We start from the raw sequence: 14,641 nt of genomic DNA on the forward strand, positions 1-14,641 counted from the left end.
GTGTGAGACGATAGATGGGGCATGGGCTGATTGCAGATTGGGAAAGGCGTGAGCATTGACGCAATCGGGTGAGGGAAGTGGCGCTCCGTGCGCTCATTTATGGGTGATCGCTCATCAGTGCGGCGCCGCGACTCACCTGCAAATCATCTCAACATCCCACCTCCACACCACGCCTGCGAGCAGAGGAACTTTCGCATACCCGTTCCTGAGTTTCCCGTGATACCTCTGGCCACGACGGCCCTACACATCCCCCGCATATCCCCGGTCACACGAGTGAGCGCGCCAATACCGCAAATATGGGGTTCTCCAAGTCGACGCGCATTATGATCCTGCTGGGTATCGACTCGGCTTTCTTCCTGCTAGAACTGGTAGTAGGATATGCGGTGCACTCGCTGGCCCTGGTGGCCGACTCGTTCCACATGGTATGGCAACCCAGCCCCTGGTCTGAGGTGGTAATACTAATTGAGGTCTAGTTAAACGATGTCATATCGCTCCTTGTCGGACTCTGGGCAGTGAAGGTCGCGAATGAGAAGACCAACTCGAAGAGATACACATACGGGGTAAGCAGCAGTGTGGTGCTGGAGCTGGCAAATCTCTAACAAAACGCAGTGGCAACGCGCAGAAACCCTCGGTGCTCTTGTGAACGGTGTGTTTCTGGTCGCACTGTGTCTATCTATCTTCCTCGAAGCCATCCAGCGTTTCGTTGAACCTCAAGAGGTTTCACAGCCTAAGCTCGTCCTCCTCGTCGGCTCTCTTGGTCTCGCTTCAAACCTGATTGGTCTCGTGCTCTTCCACGATGTCGGACACAGTCATGGACCCGGCGGCCATTCGCACGATCACGGCGACGAGCATTCCCATGCCGAGGAGGGGCACGCGCACGGAGTCGAGGCACACGACCATGCACATGAGCACGAACATAACAGCTCTGCACAGACTCCTCGAGCACGCCGCAAGTCGGCTTCTGGCAAGCGGGGTCATCGCCACGCTCGATCTGGGTCTCAAGGATTCTCTACTCTTGACGAGATCTACGTACATCCTTCGTCATTCAGAAACAGCATCATCGAGTCTTCTCGCCAAGAGCTTGACGACACTGGCAGTGATAGCGGTGATGATAAACCCAATGAGCAAACTGCTCTTCTGGGCAAGAGCAACGGCCACTCTCACTCGCATGCATCGAAGGACCACCACAAGAGTCACAACCATGCAAAGCCTAAAGACCAGAAGGCCGGCGGTGGACATGGACATTCTCACGGCGACCTGAACATGCGCGGTGTCTTCCTCCACGTACTGGGCGATGCTCTGGGCAACGTCGGTGTCATTGCAACAGCTCTGTTCATCTGGCTCACCGACTACTCGTGGAGGTTCTACGCCGACCCTTTCGTTTCTCTTGTTATCACCGTCATCATTCTCCTCTCAGCGATCCCGCTCTGCAAGGCTGCGTCCCGCATTTTGCTCCAAGCTGTTCCTGAGAACCTCTCTATCGACGAGATCAAGGAAGACATCACAGACCTCGATGGTATCATCTCGTGCCACCACCTGCATGTCTGGCAGCTTTCGGACACCAAGCTCATCGCTTCGCTCCACGTCCAGGTCGACTTTGACTTCAAGGGCGAGGGCTCTGCACGCTACATGACACTTGCCCGCCAGATACGCGAATGCCTTCATGAGTATGGCATCCACTCATCCACCATTCAGCCTGAGTTTTGTCTCGATGAGACGCATGATCACTCAGCCGCCGGCTCAGAAGATGAAGCGACAAACTCCAAGGCACCAAGCGTTAAGGGTAACCCAGAGACGTGTCTACTCGAATGCCCGGACAGCTGCGGCAACGCAAAGCAGTGCTGTGAACCAGGACAGAAGGACTGCAAGGGCAGTAATGGCTCGTCAGCCTAGACCTTTCTTTCCTTTCTCTTACTTCATTCTCTTTGGTACCTGTACGATATTTCCTTTCTGTGTGCATCTGATTACCCACATACGTTTTAGTGTGATAATCCCTATCTCCTGTAGATTTTGCAATGTATGAGCATCCCGAGTCGAGAGAGATGCGTTATGATATGTTTGGATGGGAGTCGTCCGACTACCTTCAGGTTGCGGGAGGGTCGCGGAATAAAGTGTAGATGGAACAGCCATGCGAGGCTCAATACCAACCTTTGTACAACCTTGATACAGTCACACCTGCCAATTGTGGTCTGTCCTGTAATATGCATGCGATAGGTTCTGACAATGTGTCTGAGCTGATCGTACCAGAATACGAGCTACCAACCTTCTGGAGACGGGTCACTGCGGGACACGAATCTATTTGAGATCGAAGAGCACGCCTGAGACTGTACTCAATCCTCCTCGTGTTCTTATCTGTGTTCCCCACAGTCAATGTCCGTCAGCAAAACTCAAATCTCACCGCATCATTTCTGTTCTCTTGCTGTGGTCCAATGGTCCGTGGTTACGTGCCACACCACATCAATAAGATAATGCACCAACGCGGCACGGATGCCGATGCGCAAGCGAAGGCTTGTTATCTTCAAACATCTGCCTGATTGGCCTGATTCCCCTCTTGACGGAAGTCAAAGTATCGAATTACTGTGGAGTAAGAAGTCCACCTTTTACCTCGAAGCCATTCAGCTTCCAGAAGCCCTTCGCGCAGCTTCCCTCATCTCCACATGCAGGGCAACCGCGGCCTGCCACCCACCCTTCGCCACGTCTCGAATCTCTTGCCTGTCCATGCACGAAATTTGGGGACCCGTCCATTCCCATCCAGATGGCTGGGAGGTGCCAGCCGGGATTAGACCGGGGATGAGCGGGGCGCACGCACGGATTTCTACGCTAGGCCGATGATGTGGGCCCAGAAAGCTTGAATGCGCCTTCCGTGAAAGGAAGGAGCTTGGCATTACCACATGCACGAGGATTTGTGGGGCAGCTCCGAGGATGGTGTGTGGTGCTGCCGAGTACGAAGCGTGTTGCTGGCGTCGGCGGGTGTAAGGGGATGGTGGTGGATAGTTGGGGGACGGCTACGGCTGTGGGATAGGCGGCGTGAGGGGAAGGGGCTCGAGAGGCGTGGAATTCCGGAGGGTGTGGTGTGCAGAATGGTTGCGCTGGTTGCGAAGCATCGATGGACATGACACGAGTACGATAAATTTGTAGAGGTGTGTGCATTTTTGTATTTGCGTCGAGACCAGCAGTCCCCAGAGTTTTCTCGTACATTGATCGCACTATGCGCCGACATCGCTGTGTAGTCTACAAAACATACAAATTCCGGCATTGAGTCAAAGGGCGCGTGTTGTGTAGAAGGAGATGGTGGAGTGATATGACAAAGCACGTGGCGACGGGGATATCTGCGATGCTGAGCTCAGCGCACCAGTGGGATGCCGAAGGTGAGCTGACCGGCAAAGTGGGTTTGTGCCTGCACATCACGCTACCCGCGGGAAGCAGCGCGCTGTGTGTGGTTTCGTGGTGAGACGAGAACTGCTTTCGGGCGCGTCCGAGACTCCAGTCCTGGTCAGGATTGAGGCTCTCCGGCTGGGAGATTGGCTGTTACCGAGGCGTGCCCAGCCGGTGTGGAATCGGCAGAGCAAAATTCTTCACGGCAAGAGGCGCTGCACACTGGACGGGAGTTAGACGCTCGCTATGGATCCTGAAGGCGAGAATGATGTTGGAGGCGTATCGTGTCCGAACGTTCCTATCTATCTAGCTGCGACGTTTGTTGACTGCTCGCCTACCCGTGCCGCAATGATGGACTGGCGTTACATGCCCGCCTTCACCAATCCGAATTCTGGGGTTTGCTGCAGTTAATCAAGCCATTCGTTTTTGGTTTCACTATCGAACCGGCACCTTCGGCATCAGCACCAGACCAGCGTGGTTTTGAAATCATGAACGTAAGATCGCCAGAGGCGCGACCTGCTTTGGGAAGGTGGTCGCGGGCGTGGCGAATCAGTCGGCGTAAGTGGTGCGGATCGAAGCGTGCTCAAGCCTTTCGCGAAGGCTTCGATTTTCTTACCCCCGGACGTTTGCACCTTCCCGGTTAGCCCCAACACTATCAAGACGTTACATCGGTGCTTGTCCGAGCTTGGGACCTTGGCCTCGGTCTGAAGCGAACGTCTACGGCATGGGCGGTCGATGGGTACCACCGGGATCTTCGAGGAGGGGACCAGAGTTAAATGGAGGAGTGCAGCCGCTCGTTGAAACTCAGGTGTCCGGTCTTTTCGAACTTCATCCTGTTCTTCCATTGATCGTCTGATCTTTGGTAGTATCGCACTCTGTGTTTCAGTCATGGCCACTGCACAGGAAACTCCGTATGTTTATCGACACACAACCTAACGAAGCTTTGTTCTGACTAGTTCTCAGTGCTCACCAGCTGCAGCGTGAGCAGGCTGAGGCTGACCAGCACCCACACCTGAACGGCTTGTCTTTGAACAACGACAATGTCGCTGGTGCCGGTATCACGGAGAAGGACTTCGTCGAGAAGCCCATGAGCGTCAGCTCTGGTGCTTCGGTTCGCGACATCGAAATCGATGATGGCATGGGTGGTGTCAAGCCTACCGCCGAAGAGCTTCGCACCCTACGCAAGGTTGGCGAGCCTCTTCCCAAGGCCGCCTTCTTGGTCGCCATTGTTGAACTTTGCGAGCGTTTCACCTACTATGGTGCCTCCGGTATCTTCCAGAACTACATCCAGCGCCCGCTCGATGGCAGTGCAGGACGTGGTGCTCTCGGTATGGGACGTCAGGGAGCCACTGGTCTCTCTACCTTCTTCCAGTTCTGGTGCTATGTCACACCCATTCTCGGTGCTGTCATCGCTGATCAGTATCTCGGAAAGTACAACACCATTGTTGTCTTCTGCGGCGTCTACATCATCGGTCTTCTCATCCTCACCCTGACCTCTATCCCTGCTGCTCTTCAGGGAGGCGCTGGTCTTGGTGGTTTCGTTGCTGCTATTATTGTTATTGGTCTCGGTACTGGTGGTATCAAGTCCAACGTTGCTCCTTTGATCGCCGATCAATACAAGCGTCGTCAGATGGTTATTGGCAAGGACGAGAAGACTGGCGAGCGCGTTATCATTGATCCCGCGATTACCATCTCTCGTATCTACATGATCTTCTACTGGGTAAGTTGTTCTATCCTCCCGGCTTCATTCATAGTGCTAACGAAATCAGTGCATCAACATCGGTTCTCTGTCTCTGCTCGCAACTCCTTACATGGAGCGCGACACCGACTTTTGGTCCGCTTACCTGTTGTGCTTGTGCATCTTCTTCGTTGGTACGCTTGTTCTCGTCCTCGGTCGCAAGGTCTACATCGTTCGCCCACCGCAGGGTTCTGTCATCACCAATGCTTTCCGCGTTATCGGTCAGATGATCAAGGCACGCAACATGGACGGCCCTAAGCCTTCTCACCAGGCCGGTCTTGGAAAGACACCTACCACTCTTTGGGACGACCACTTTGTTGAAGAGGTCAAGCGCGCACTCGTTGCCTGCAAGGTCTTCTGCTTCTACCCCATCTACTGGGTCGTATACGGCAACTTCTCCAACAACTTCGTCACCCAGGCCGGTCAGATGGCAGGTCACGGCATTCCCAACGATTTGATGCAGAACTTCGATCCCATCGCCATCATTGTCTTCCTGCCCATCATGGATCAGTTCTTCTTCCCGTTCCTCCGCAAGCACAAGATCAACTTCCCTCCTATCAACCGTATCACCGCTGGATTTTGGATCGCTTCTCTCGCCATGGTCTACGCTGCTGTCATTCAGCACTACATCTATGAAGCTGGTCCTTGCTACGGTCACCCAGGTTGCCCGGCAAGTGAGATTGACGGAGTTGCTCAAGGCAACAACATCCACATTGCTACCCAAACTGGTGCTTACATGCTCATCGGTATTTCCGAGATTTTCGCCTCCGTTACTGGTCTTGAGTACGCCTACACCAAGGCACCGCCGAGCATGAAGTCATTCGTCCAGTCCATGTACCTGCTCACCAACGCTTTCGGATCTGCCATCTCCGAGGCGCTCAACCCTCTCCTGTACGATCCCGCAATCATGTGGATGTTCTGCGGCTTGGCTGTTGCTTCGTTCGTCGCTGGCTGCTTGATCTGGATCTTGTTCCACCACCTCAATGAGACTGAGGACGAGATGAACGCTCTTGACCAGGACTACGATAAGGACCCCACTCTGCGCAGGAGCAGCGTGCATGATGACCGCACCATCGGCCTCAGCTCCCACCACGAGGAGGATAAGAACGCCCAATTCGCTTAGAAGCGCTGGTGTTAGACGATATAATGTGATAATGTAGTGAATGTGCCGCTAGGGCTGCATTGAATGAATCTCAATCTCTTCAAGTACCTCAACTGTTGCAAGAATCTTACTCTGCATGTCGTGAACTCTTCTGATACTGCACCCAGGCAGGTCTGACCAGTCATTTGGCAGAATGCAGCATCAAATAAGGACGAATGACCTCATCGCGGCTTTTTCTCATTCGAGTAAATGCACTTCAACGGAGTGAATCAGTTGTAGTTGTGCAGCTTATCGGCTGCAACAAAGGTGGTTTGGATCCTACAAAAGTGCTAAGTAGCTATGTAGCTGCCTGGGTGCATTATTTGCAACTCATTCACGAGGTAGCTGTACCCTCTCTTAGCTCAAAGCGGTAAGGCTCCGGCCTCCTCTTCTCAATACAAGGTTAGCACGATGTAGGACCTCCCGCGATTCATACCACTTCAAACGTGAAGCTTAGATGTAAATAGTGAAGTGCGGCATTTTTTTTTCAAGGAATTGAAGCTTGCAACAAGGCATTGCGACATTTGAGCGTTCTAGAGCCAATCGCGGCGCCGCGTGTCGGCGTTTCTGTACGTCATGAGGGGCTGGAGCTCATGTGGGGTTGACACATCATCTCTCACTCAAGCTCAGGAGACTGTATCTGTTAACAACTTCATCAATCCAGCATTGGACCACATTCTCAGCAGGTAGACTTAGCATACAAAAGGTCAGTCGATCTTTGTCGTAATACGCCTAGCAACAGCAACAGCGAAACAGCAGTTGCACGCAGAGCTGCAAGCAAGAGTACCCCGCTACCTGAAGCATAACTTGCTGTAGCTTTGGTCAAATTGCAGTTCCACGTCAACCTGATTAAGTGTGTGGCTGACATTACCTACCTAGCATACAAGCATCCACAATGTCCTACAACGATTCCTACGGCGGTGGAGATAACGAGCGCCGCAACGAGGGCTATGGCGGGGGCAACAGCGGCTATGGACGCGACGATGACCGCCGCCAGGGGGGAAACAACAGTGGTCGTCAGGAGGGAGGCTATGGCGGCAACAGCGGCGGCAATAGCGGTTATGGACGCGACGATGACCGTCGTCAGGAGGGAGGCTACGGCGGCGGCAACAGCGGTCACGGACGCGACGACGACCGCCGCCAGGAGGGAGGTTATGGCGGCAGCAGCGGCGGCAACAGCGGATACGGTCAAGAAGGACGTCAGCACGGTGGCGGCTCTTCTGGAGAGGAGAGGCGCCATGAGAGCGGCGGCTACGGCGGTGGCTCCAGCGACGACAGGCGCCAAGAAGGCGGCTACGGCGGAGGCCGTCAAGAGGGCGGAAGTGGAGGCTACGGGAACGACCGACCCAGTGGTGGCAGCTATGGCCAAGACGAGCGCCGCCATGAGAGCGGAGGTCGCCAGGACGACTCATACGGCGGGCGCCCAAGCGGTGGGAACAACTACGGCGACAACGACCGCCCTTCGGGGGGTTACGGTGGAGGTAGCAACAGTGGGAATCGCTACGACGACAATGACCGCCCGTCAGGAGGCAACAGCGGAGGCAACGGTGGATACGGCCAGAGCTCATCAGGAGGCTATGGTGGCGGTTCTGGCAACCACGGCGGTCAGCATTCTTCTGGGACTTCTTACGGTGGCGGCCACGGTGGTAGCTCGGATGAATATGGCGAGGCTGCTCAGCACGCTCAGCAAGACGCTGGCTCTTCAGGAGACTCGAACCTCTTCGGTGCCGCCCTTGGCCTGCTTGCCGGCAACAAGCAGAAGCTTCAGAACGAGGATGTCGATGAAGATGATGCTGTGCAGCAGCATCAGAAGTTTTACGGCAATCAGAGTGGGGGTGGCCAGCAGGCTACTTCGAACAACGTCGGAGCGGCTGCCGCTATGCAGGCCTTAAAGATGTTCAACGGTGGCAGCAACGAACAGGCTCAAGGCGGTCAGAACAAGTTCATCGGCTTGGCCATGTCTCAGGCTGCCCAGCTGTTCGATCAACAGCAGAGCCAGGGGAAGACAGTAAGAGAGCTGGTCGACTATGTGTAATATAAGCTAATAGTTCTTAGGATCCCAGTGCTACCAAGCAGGACGCTGTTGCTCAGGCTGCTCAGATGGCCCTCAAGTTCTACATGAAGAGCGAGGCTGGTGGAGGTGGCGCCTCTGGTGGAAGCTCCGGAGGCGGCCTGGGAGGTCTTTTGAACATCGCCAGCAAGCTTATGAAGTAAGCTCTTGCGTTGCAGGATAAACGGCGGACGAAGCATGTGGGCCAGATATTCTACTACGCGGCAGTAACGTAGAGAGAATGCACAAAAGTTTTATACAACACTTTTTAACCTACAACACAAGCAATTCTTAACTAAATCTTAGCTTCAAGTATTATGATCGTTGCAAGTTTTGTGTTGAAAATTGGTCAGCTTGAAGGTCGCTTATCCGCCTTTTTTTCTGAAATTTGAGAGGTTAGGTAGGTAAGGACCTGCACTGAAGTAGTGCATTGATAGCGACGTACGACGAATGACCAAATCAAATCAACATTACTTCTTTGGAATACAGAGACAAAAACCTTGTTTTACCGCGTAGATCAATGCGGCATGGTGATCTTCGGTATGCTTGAGCGATGTGGGTGGATGTGGCGTAAATGTGCCAATGATGTAACAACATCATATCTGGATGGATCATGCATCGCGCTAAGATATCAGCACATTCCACGGGCTCACCAGACTCACGGATCAGAACTTTGCCAATGCCCATGACCCCACAGTACCGGTAGTCGCTGGTTGCATGATCCTACATCAACTCAGCAGTGATCTGGCAGCAACCCGCTGTTCTTTACTCTGAGACTTGTACTTTGAATAATGAACAAAGAGATGCTTTCAGCAGCTAGGCACGCGACCACGCGCGGCCCACAAAACAAGCAAGCCGGGAGGATCGTCAGCCCACGTCAATCCAGGCCATGACGGGACGCCTCAGAAGTTGGACGTGTGGCTTTTACTATCTCGCTACACTCAGGCAAGCTGTGTATCTAGCAGGATGCAAGTTATAAGCGCAAAGCCTGGTCGCGCAAGCGGTCTGCTTCTTATAACCTGATTGTGGCCCAGTCGTGCCTGAAGCTGATTGCTCTCTGACCTTGTCAGCCGTCCGGACCGCATACCGAATATCTGCCGAAGATGGGACTCCTGAGAGCTGCGACAAGTATTGGGCTCGTTAGTCTCTTGCAGCCAGTACTTTGTCAAGATTCAGTCAGCTATGACTTCAATACGTACGGTGCGAACGACGCCAAAGGAACGCCAGCTCAAGTATTCATGTCGAACGCGGGCGTAACGCCACCGCAAATGCATATCAATAAGAACGAGTCGGGACTGGCGGATGGCTACGTGTTCTTGGGTATGGATGGAGAACCAACGAGCGGGCAGAATTGGCCTACTATATACGGTCAGTAGTGCCAGATCGAATGAGCTTCGTCGATGTATTACTCACAGCGTTTCCAGACTTCTCGGAGGATAGGATGGGCACACTCGTCTGGACAGGTAACTACACTGAGCCCTTCGATTTCAAGACACAGACCTACAAAGGCCAGCCAGTACTTACATTCTGGTCTGGTGAGCTGAAGAATGGATATGGTCGCGGGTCCTATTATATCCTCAATCAATCGTACATCGAAATCGCGCGTTTCCAGGTCGCTCGCTTCGGCAACGATATGGGAGATATACACGAGTTCATAATCACAGGCGATGATACTGCGCTTGTTCCGACTTACCATGCCATTCCGTGGGACCTTACAGAGACTGGCGGAGTGGAGAACGGTTGGCTGTTCGATAATACCATTCAAGAGATCAACATCGAGACCGGGGAGCTTGTCTTCGAGTGGAATGCAAGTGCTCATGTTGGCATCAATGAGTCGTACAACGCACTTCCTGAGGACGTAGGTAGAGCTGAAGACTCCCCGTGGGATTACTTTCATGTCAATTCAATCGCGAAAGATCCTAATGGCGACTATCTTGTCTCTGCAAGAGTCATGGATTGTATCTATAAGATATCTGGACGAGACGGTCAAATCATTTGGCGCTTGGGCGGTAAGCAGTCGAATTTCCAGGTTGATGACGATGCTGTATTTGCATTTCAGCACGACGCTCGCTGGATCGACGATAGAAATCAGGTACAGATGACGCTATTCGACAACGGCCCTACAGATGATGTCGCATACTCCAGGGGCCTTCTTCTCGACGTGAACCAGGATGAGAAGACAGTCAAGCTCGGCCGCGAGTTCACCAATAGCGCGAAAACCTTTGCCCAATTCGAAGGCAGTTTGCAAGCCCTGCAGCTATCCAACGGGAACATGAACTACCTGGTCGGCTATGGAAGTCAGCCATACTTTGCGGAGCTGAACGCCCAGGGCGAGATCTTGCTGGACGTCCAATTCGGAAAGACGAATGCAGTGAACTGCTACCGCGCATACAAGCTGCCTTGGGAAGGAAAGCCGCTTACCAGGCCAGATGTGCATTGGGCTAAAAGCGAAAATAAGGCGTATTTCTCGTGGAATGGTCAAACTGACTGCGAAGAATGGGTCGTGTATACGGCGGCAAACGTGACGGACTCGTCGGTCTGGCGAAATGTGACGACCGTACGACGAACTGGGTTTGAGACAACTATCGACTTGTCGAATGCCCAGCTCGATACTTATGTACGGGGTAAAGCAGTTAGCGGTTTAGGTTCTGTCTTGGGCTGGACACAAGCCAGTGACGGCGATCAGCTGTTCGATGCGCCTGACGATGTCCAGGAGACTACCTCCACAGCACCTTCCAGCAGCACTTCGACGTCGATCGCTGCGGCGGCAAGAGCGACGCAAAATCTTGTGGAGCAAGTCGTAGCGGCGGCAGTCGTTGCGTGTGGCCTAGTGCTTATCTGAGGGGTCTGTCAGACAGCTCAGAGTTCATTGACCTGAGGTGTAGGGATGCAGTAAAGGATGCAAACAGGTGGAGGTAGCGTCTCGCCAGCGATCTCACTTTCCCCACATTTCGGACTTCACGATCTCACAACAACTGACATCGCTCAGAAGGCGAGGACATTATCGAAGAAATGACAGATGGCACAGCGCTGGTGGGATACGATAACAGCGCATATCGCGCGGCACACATAAAGAGATCTTTTAGGCCATCCATCATCTCGCTAAAAATAACCGCCCTAGACTTCTCACTACACAAGCCGCGAGAGTCATAACGGTCTGTCTGACCATACAAAGCTTAACACAGTGACGAAGGACGTCTAAGTCCATTTATCTCATACCTCACAACTCGCGCGCAGTCCACCCTGCTCACATCTGGTCTCCCCCGTTGCAAACACGCAACCATGACAACAACCCGCCCAGCACCCACGACAACCTACACCTACTACGAAACAACGTATACAAATCTCTCACCCATCACACTCTCCTCCTACCCTACGACCTACACCGACACAACATGGCTTCCACCCATTACCGCTGACACTCTGTGCGCCTCCGCAACCGCCTATCCCAGCATCGAAGGACCACTGGGCCTCAAAGCCGGATGCGTGATCAGCAATGCCGCGGAGATCAATCCCAACGCATTTTGGGACGTCTACGACTGCTGTCCCGGACACGATCTTTCCTCCTACGGGTACAGCTCCAGAGGCGACGAGGAGTCGAGTCCAGGGATATGCATGATGCAGTGCATCATCAACGACGACACGACAACGTGGCAGCAAGTCGGCGAATGTCTGCAGAAGCGCGTCAAGGAGGTCGTTTGTGCGCCAAAGTATGAGGAGCGCGACCATAATGCTACGTATCCCGGGGCTGAAGAGAGTTCGCTGGCAAGTGTCACTGTGTCGACTACGCAACCAGGAGGAGCAGGGGATGCATCGAGGAGTGCGAGTGCAGCTGGATCCACGGGTGCGGCTGCGATACATGATGCTGTGCATGCCAGTACTTCAAGGCTTGGACTCTTCGCGTTCTCGGTGCTTGCGGTGGCTTCAGCTGTAGGGATATTTTTGTGAGCAAGCAATTCCCGTCTATTGCAATACGATCGGCTTCTTGTCGTGACTTGTAGACGACATCAGCTTGTTTCCATTTCGAACGCTTTTCATATATGTTGTCGCTGATGTTGCCTCGTCTTCTCCGTTTTCCCCGAATTCTAGTATATATGCTCCAAAGTCACGTTGCACTCAATGATCTGCAGCTTGTGGAGTTCTATTGCATACATGGCATTGCTGGCTTCAATCCTATAAGATCGTCACCTCGAAAGATGTTCCGCACGATAGACACGCTCAGTGCTTCGCGGTGTGCAACTCGGAGTTGATGATCTCTTTCTGAGCCATTCCTGATTTGATGTCTGAAGACTCATATTTAGATTCAGTCGCTGAACGAGCTTTTATAACATCGGCTTCAGATTAGTTACCTACTTCCAACCTTCAACGAGTGCGACAACGGTCAAACAACCCTCAAGCCGTCTACAACAGCGTAGCATCAACAATCAACTTCAGCAACGCCTCCGGCTGACTCCAATTCGGGCAATGCCCCGAATCAATCCTCTTCACATCCACCTTCTTCCCACTGACCTCCTCAATCGTATCAATAAACCGCTGCTGAGCATCCGGCGCAACTACAAAATCCTTCTCGCAGAAAATATACGTAATCGGAAGCTCCTTGTAGCTCTCCTGCGTAGCGGCGGTGTTAAATGACGGCCCAGAGTGGTGCTCAAGCAACACGGCATTCTGGTACGCCTGCGCATACGGCAAATCGTTGCAGACAGCGTGCGCCATGATCGTAGGATCCATATGCATGTAGCCCTCCTGCGTTTCAAGTCAGCATATGGATTCCCGATGCGTACTCCTCCCTCGGTATCGCCGCTGCATGCCGAAACAACCCCGCACTCACAATCTCAGGCGGGAACCCCGATGCCGGCTGCAACGCAGTCTGCATCGTCTCGCCCACCCGCAGCGCAATAGCGCTCAGGTACACAACGCGCCTGACCCCGCCCTTGGCCGCGGATCCTACGCCCAGCCCTGAAAGCGCCTCGGTTGCGACCGCGCCGCCGTAGCTGTGCGCCACGACCACGACCTCTGTGCCCTCGCCCTCGGCGATCAGGCTCTCGACGACAGCTCGCACGTGCGCGGCATCGTCCTGCAGGGTGGCGGGCGGCAGGGGGTGGCGTTTCTGGGTCGAGGGGAGCTTGATGGCGAACGCGGTGAAGGACTGGGCGCGCAGGAGGTCGAGGAAGGAGTCGTAGATGCCGTAGGAGGTGAAGGAGCCGGGGACGATGAGGATGGTTGGCTTTGCGGGAGACATGGTGATTGGTGTGGGGTGGAGTGGGAGGCTGTGATTGACGATGTGTCCATGATGAGCTGGTCTGCATCTTTCTTATATACTGTTGTAGTCGAGCTGTGCTTACGTACAACTTTTGCACTCAAGGCTGACTGTACCCAGGCAAAAACGATGAATTGCCTCATTGGGATTTTGTAGAGTCTAAACCACCAGTATCGTAGCCAGGAAGTCGTAGGAAACTACTCAATGACTCCGTTTGAGAAAAAACATCCTATTGAGGCAATTCATCGTTCTTGTCTGATGCAGCATTTGCCAAGCGGCTGGTAAGACGTGCTTAATGTGCAAAACATCTGGGTTGCGTTATCGTCGTTGATCTGGAGTAAGCGGGACGCGCTCCAGGATGGGCTAGACCTCTTACAAATAACGAGGCCCCCGAGGCTGCCACGTTAGTAATCGTCTATCGGAAGAACAACAAAGTCATGAAAGGGCGTGGAAGGGCGAAGGGGCGTGTAATCATACCCATTCAGCTATTGACGACTACCTACGCTACTTAACCCTGTACCGCCTGTACCGCACCGATGCCCCACTACGTCCAGTATGTACAGTGCCTAAACTGGAGCACGCATCAAGCGCACCGAGTCTCGCAACAATCAAATTCACTCGCTCTTCTATGCTCACTAGAAGTAGACATTATGATAGCGCAAAGTCAGGACGCCTAGGAAATACGTCTGGACAATTACGCTCAAAACACGCACACAGGAAGGAGAGACGAGAGATAGGAAATGCTTTGGGCTACTATGAGCGCGCCAGTGGTATCAAACACACAAAATAAAATGCCAAGGGCTGTGAAGGAAATGCGTACCGATCGTGCAGGTGGTGCTGATCATGCCTTCAGCGGCCCTGTATATCCTGCTTCTTTTGTAGAAGCTGCTCCGGTATCCAGATAAAGGGAAGATCAACTTGTTTACTTTCCCACCTCAAATCCCACTCCGCGAACGGGTGAGTGAGGCATCCACCAGGGCCATACTGAGTATGTACAGTTCTTCGATGGCCGAAGTTGGAAAAGCGGACTCAGGTATTCCATCTCTTCCTTTGCACTTTCAATCGCTCTTATGCTCAACT

At 53.3% G+C, this 14,641-nt stretch overlaps 6 protein-coding genes across 6 annotated transcripts; 5 read left to right on the forward strand and 1 right to left on the reverse strand.

Annotated features, from left to right (window-relative positions):
• Nucleotides 1-296: 296 nt before the first annotated feature.
• Nucleotides 297-1,893, forward strand: C7974DRAFT_374576 (zinc/cadmium resistance protein-like protein; the record flags this gene model as incomplete). The annotated part of the gene is made up of 3 exons (XM_046140156.1): nt 297-422; nt 474-560; nt 610-1,893. 3 exons carry the CDS (start codon nt 297-299, stop codon nt 1,891-1,893), a joined length of 1,497 nt encoding a protein of 498 aa, XP_045999179.1.
• A 2,054-nt stretch (nt 1,894-3,947) lies between these two features.
• Nucleotides 3,948-6,333, forward strand: C7974DRAFT_151349 (di/tri peptide transporter 2). Its single transcript, XM_046135783.1, has 3 exons — nt 3,948-4,286; nt 4,339-5,095; nt 5,145-6,333. Exons 1-3 carry the CDS (start codon nt 4,264-4,266, stop codon nt 6,234-6,236), a joined length of 1,872 nt encoding a protein of 623 aa, XP_045999180.1. The 5' UTR covers nt 3,948-4,263; the 3' UTR covers nt 6,237-6,333.
• Nucleotides 6,334-6,762: 429 nt separating this feature from the next.
• Nucleotides 6,763-8,697, forward strand: C7974DRAFT_390602 (uncharacterized protein). The gene is made up of 3 exons (XM_046141481.1): nt 6,763-6,960; nt 7,134-8,262; nt 8,310-8,697. The coding sequence occupies exons 2-3, from the start codon at nt 7,150-7,152 to the stop codon at nt 8,466-8,468; spliced, it is 1,272 nt and encodes a 423-aa protein (XP_045999181.1). The 5' UTR covers nt 6,763-6,960; nt 7,134-7,149; the 3' UTR covers nt 8,469-8,697.
• Nucleotides 8,698-9,243: 546 nt separating this feature from the next.
• On the forward strand, nt 9,244-11,366 carry C7974DRAFT_151505 (ASST-domain-containing protein). Its single transcript, XM_046135784.1, has 2 exons — nt 9,244-9,672; nt 9,729-11,366. Exons 1-2 carry the CDS (start codon nt 9,408-9,410, stop codon nt 11,144-11,146), a joined length of 1,683 nt encoding a protein of 560 aa, XP_045999182.1. The 5' UTR covers nt 9,244-9,407; the 3' UTR covers nt 11,147-11,366.
• On the forward strand, nt 11,367-12,252 carry C7974DRAFT_451166 (uncharacterized protein; the record flags this gene model as incomplete). The annotated part of the gene is made up of 1 exon (XM_046145771.1): nt 11,367-12,252. The coding sequence occupies exon 1, from the start codon at nt 11,587-11,589 to the stop codon at nt 12,250-12,252; it is 666 nt and encodes a 221-aa protein (XP_045999183.1). The 5' UTR covers nt 11,367-11,586.
• On the reverse strand, nt 12,225-14,009 carry C7974DRAFT_390607 (Alpha/beta hydrolase fold-1). The gene is made up of 2 exons (XM_046141482.1): nt 13,133-14,009; nt 12,225-13,047 (listed from the first exon to the last, which is right to left on the reverse strand). The coding sequence occupies exons 1-2, from the start codon at nt 13,541-13,543 to the stop codon at nt 12,706-12,708; spliced, it is 753 nt and encodes a 250-aa protein (XP_045999184.1). The 5' UTR covers nt 13,544-14,009; the 3' UTR covers nt 12,225-12,705.
• Between the last annotated feature and the right edge of the window lie 632 nt (nt 14,010-14,641).

This window comes from Boeremia exigua, assembly GCF_020726555.1.
Source record: "Boeremia exigua strain MPI-SDFR-AT-0100 chromosome Unknown C7974scaffold_4, whole genome shotgun sequence".
Lineage (NCBI taxonomy): Eukaryota > Fungi > Ascomycota > Dothideomycetes > Pleosporales > Didymellaceae > Boeremia > Boeremia exigua.

Coding starts and splice junctions, on each gene's coding strand:
- C7974DRAFT_151505 (XM_046135784.1), top strand. CDS start 9,408: ATGGGACTCCTGAGAGCTGCGACAAGTATTGGGCTCGTTAGTCTCTTG. Junction 9,673..9,728: donor GAATTGGCCTACTATATACG/GTCAGTAGTGCC, acceptor CAGCGTTTCCAG/ACTTCTCGGAGGATAGGATG.
- C7974DRAFT_390607 (XM_046141482.1), bottom strand. CDS start 13,543: ATGTCTCCCGCAAAGCCAACCATCCTCATCGTCCCCGGCTCCTTCACC. Junction 13,048..13,132: donor CGGGGTTCCCGCCTGAGATT/GTGAGTGCGGGG, acceptor CTTGAAACGCAG/GAGGGCTACATGCATATGGA.
- C7974DRAFT_151349 (XM_046135783.1), top strand. CDS start 4,264: ATGGCCACTGCACAGGAAACTCC. Junction 4,287..4,338: donor GCCACTGCACAGGAAACTCC/GTATGTTTATCG, acceptor ACTAGTTCTCAG/TGCTCACCAGCTGCAGCGTG. Junction 5,096..5,144: donor TCTACATGATCTTCTACTGG/GTAAGTTGTTCT, acceptor TAACGAAATCAG/TGCATCAACATCGGTTCTCT.
- C7974DRAFT_390602 (XM_046141481.1), top strand. CDS start 7,150: ATGTCCTACAACGATTCCTACGGCGGTGGAGATAACGAGCGCCGCAAC. Junction 8,263..8,309: donor AGCAGAGCCAGGGGAAGACA/GTAAGAGAGCTG, acceptor AATAGTTCTTAG/GATCCCAGTGCTACCAAGCA.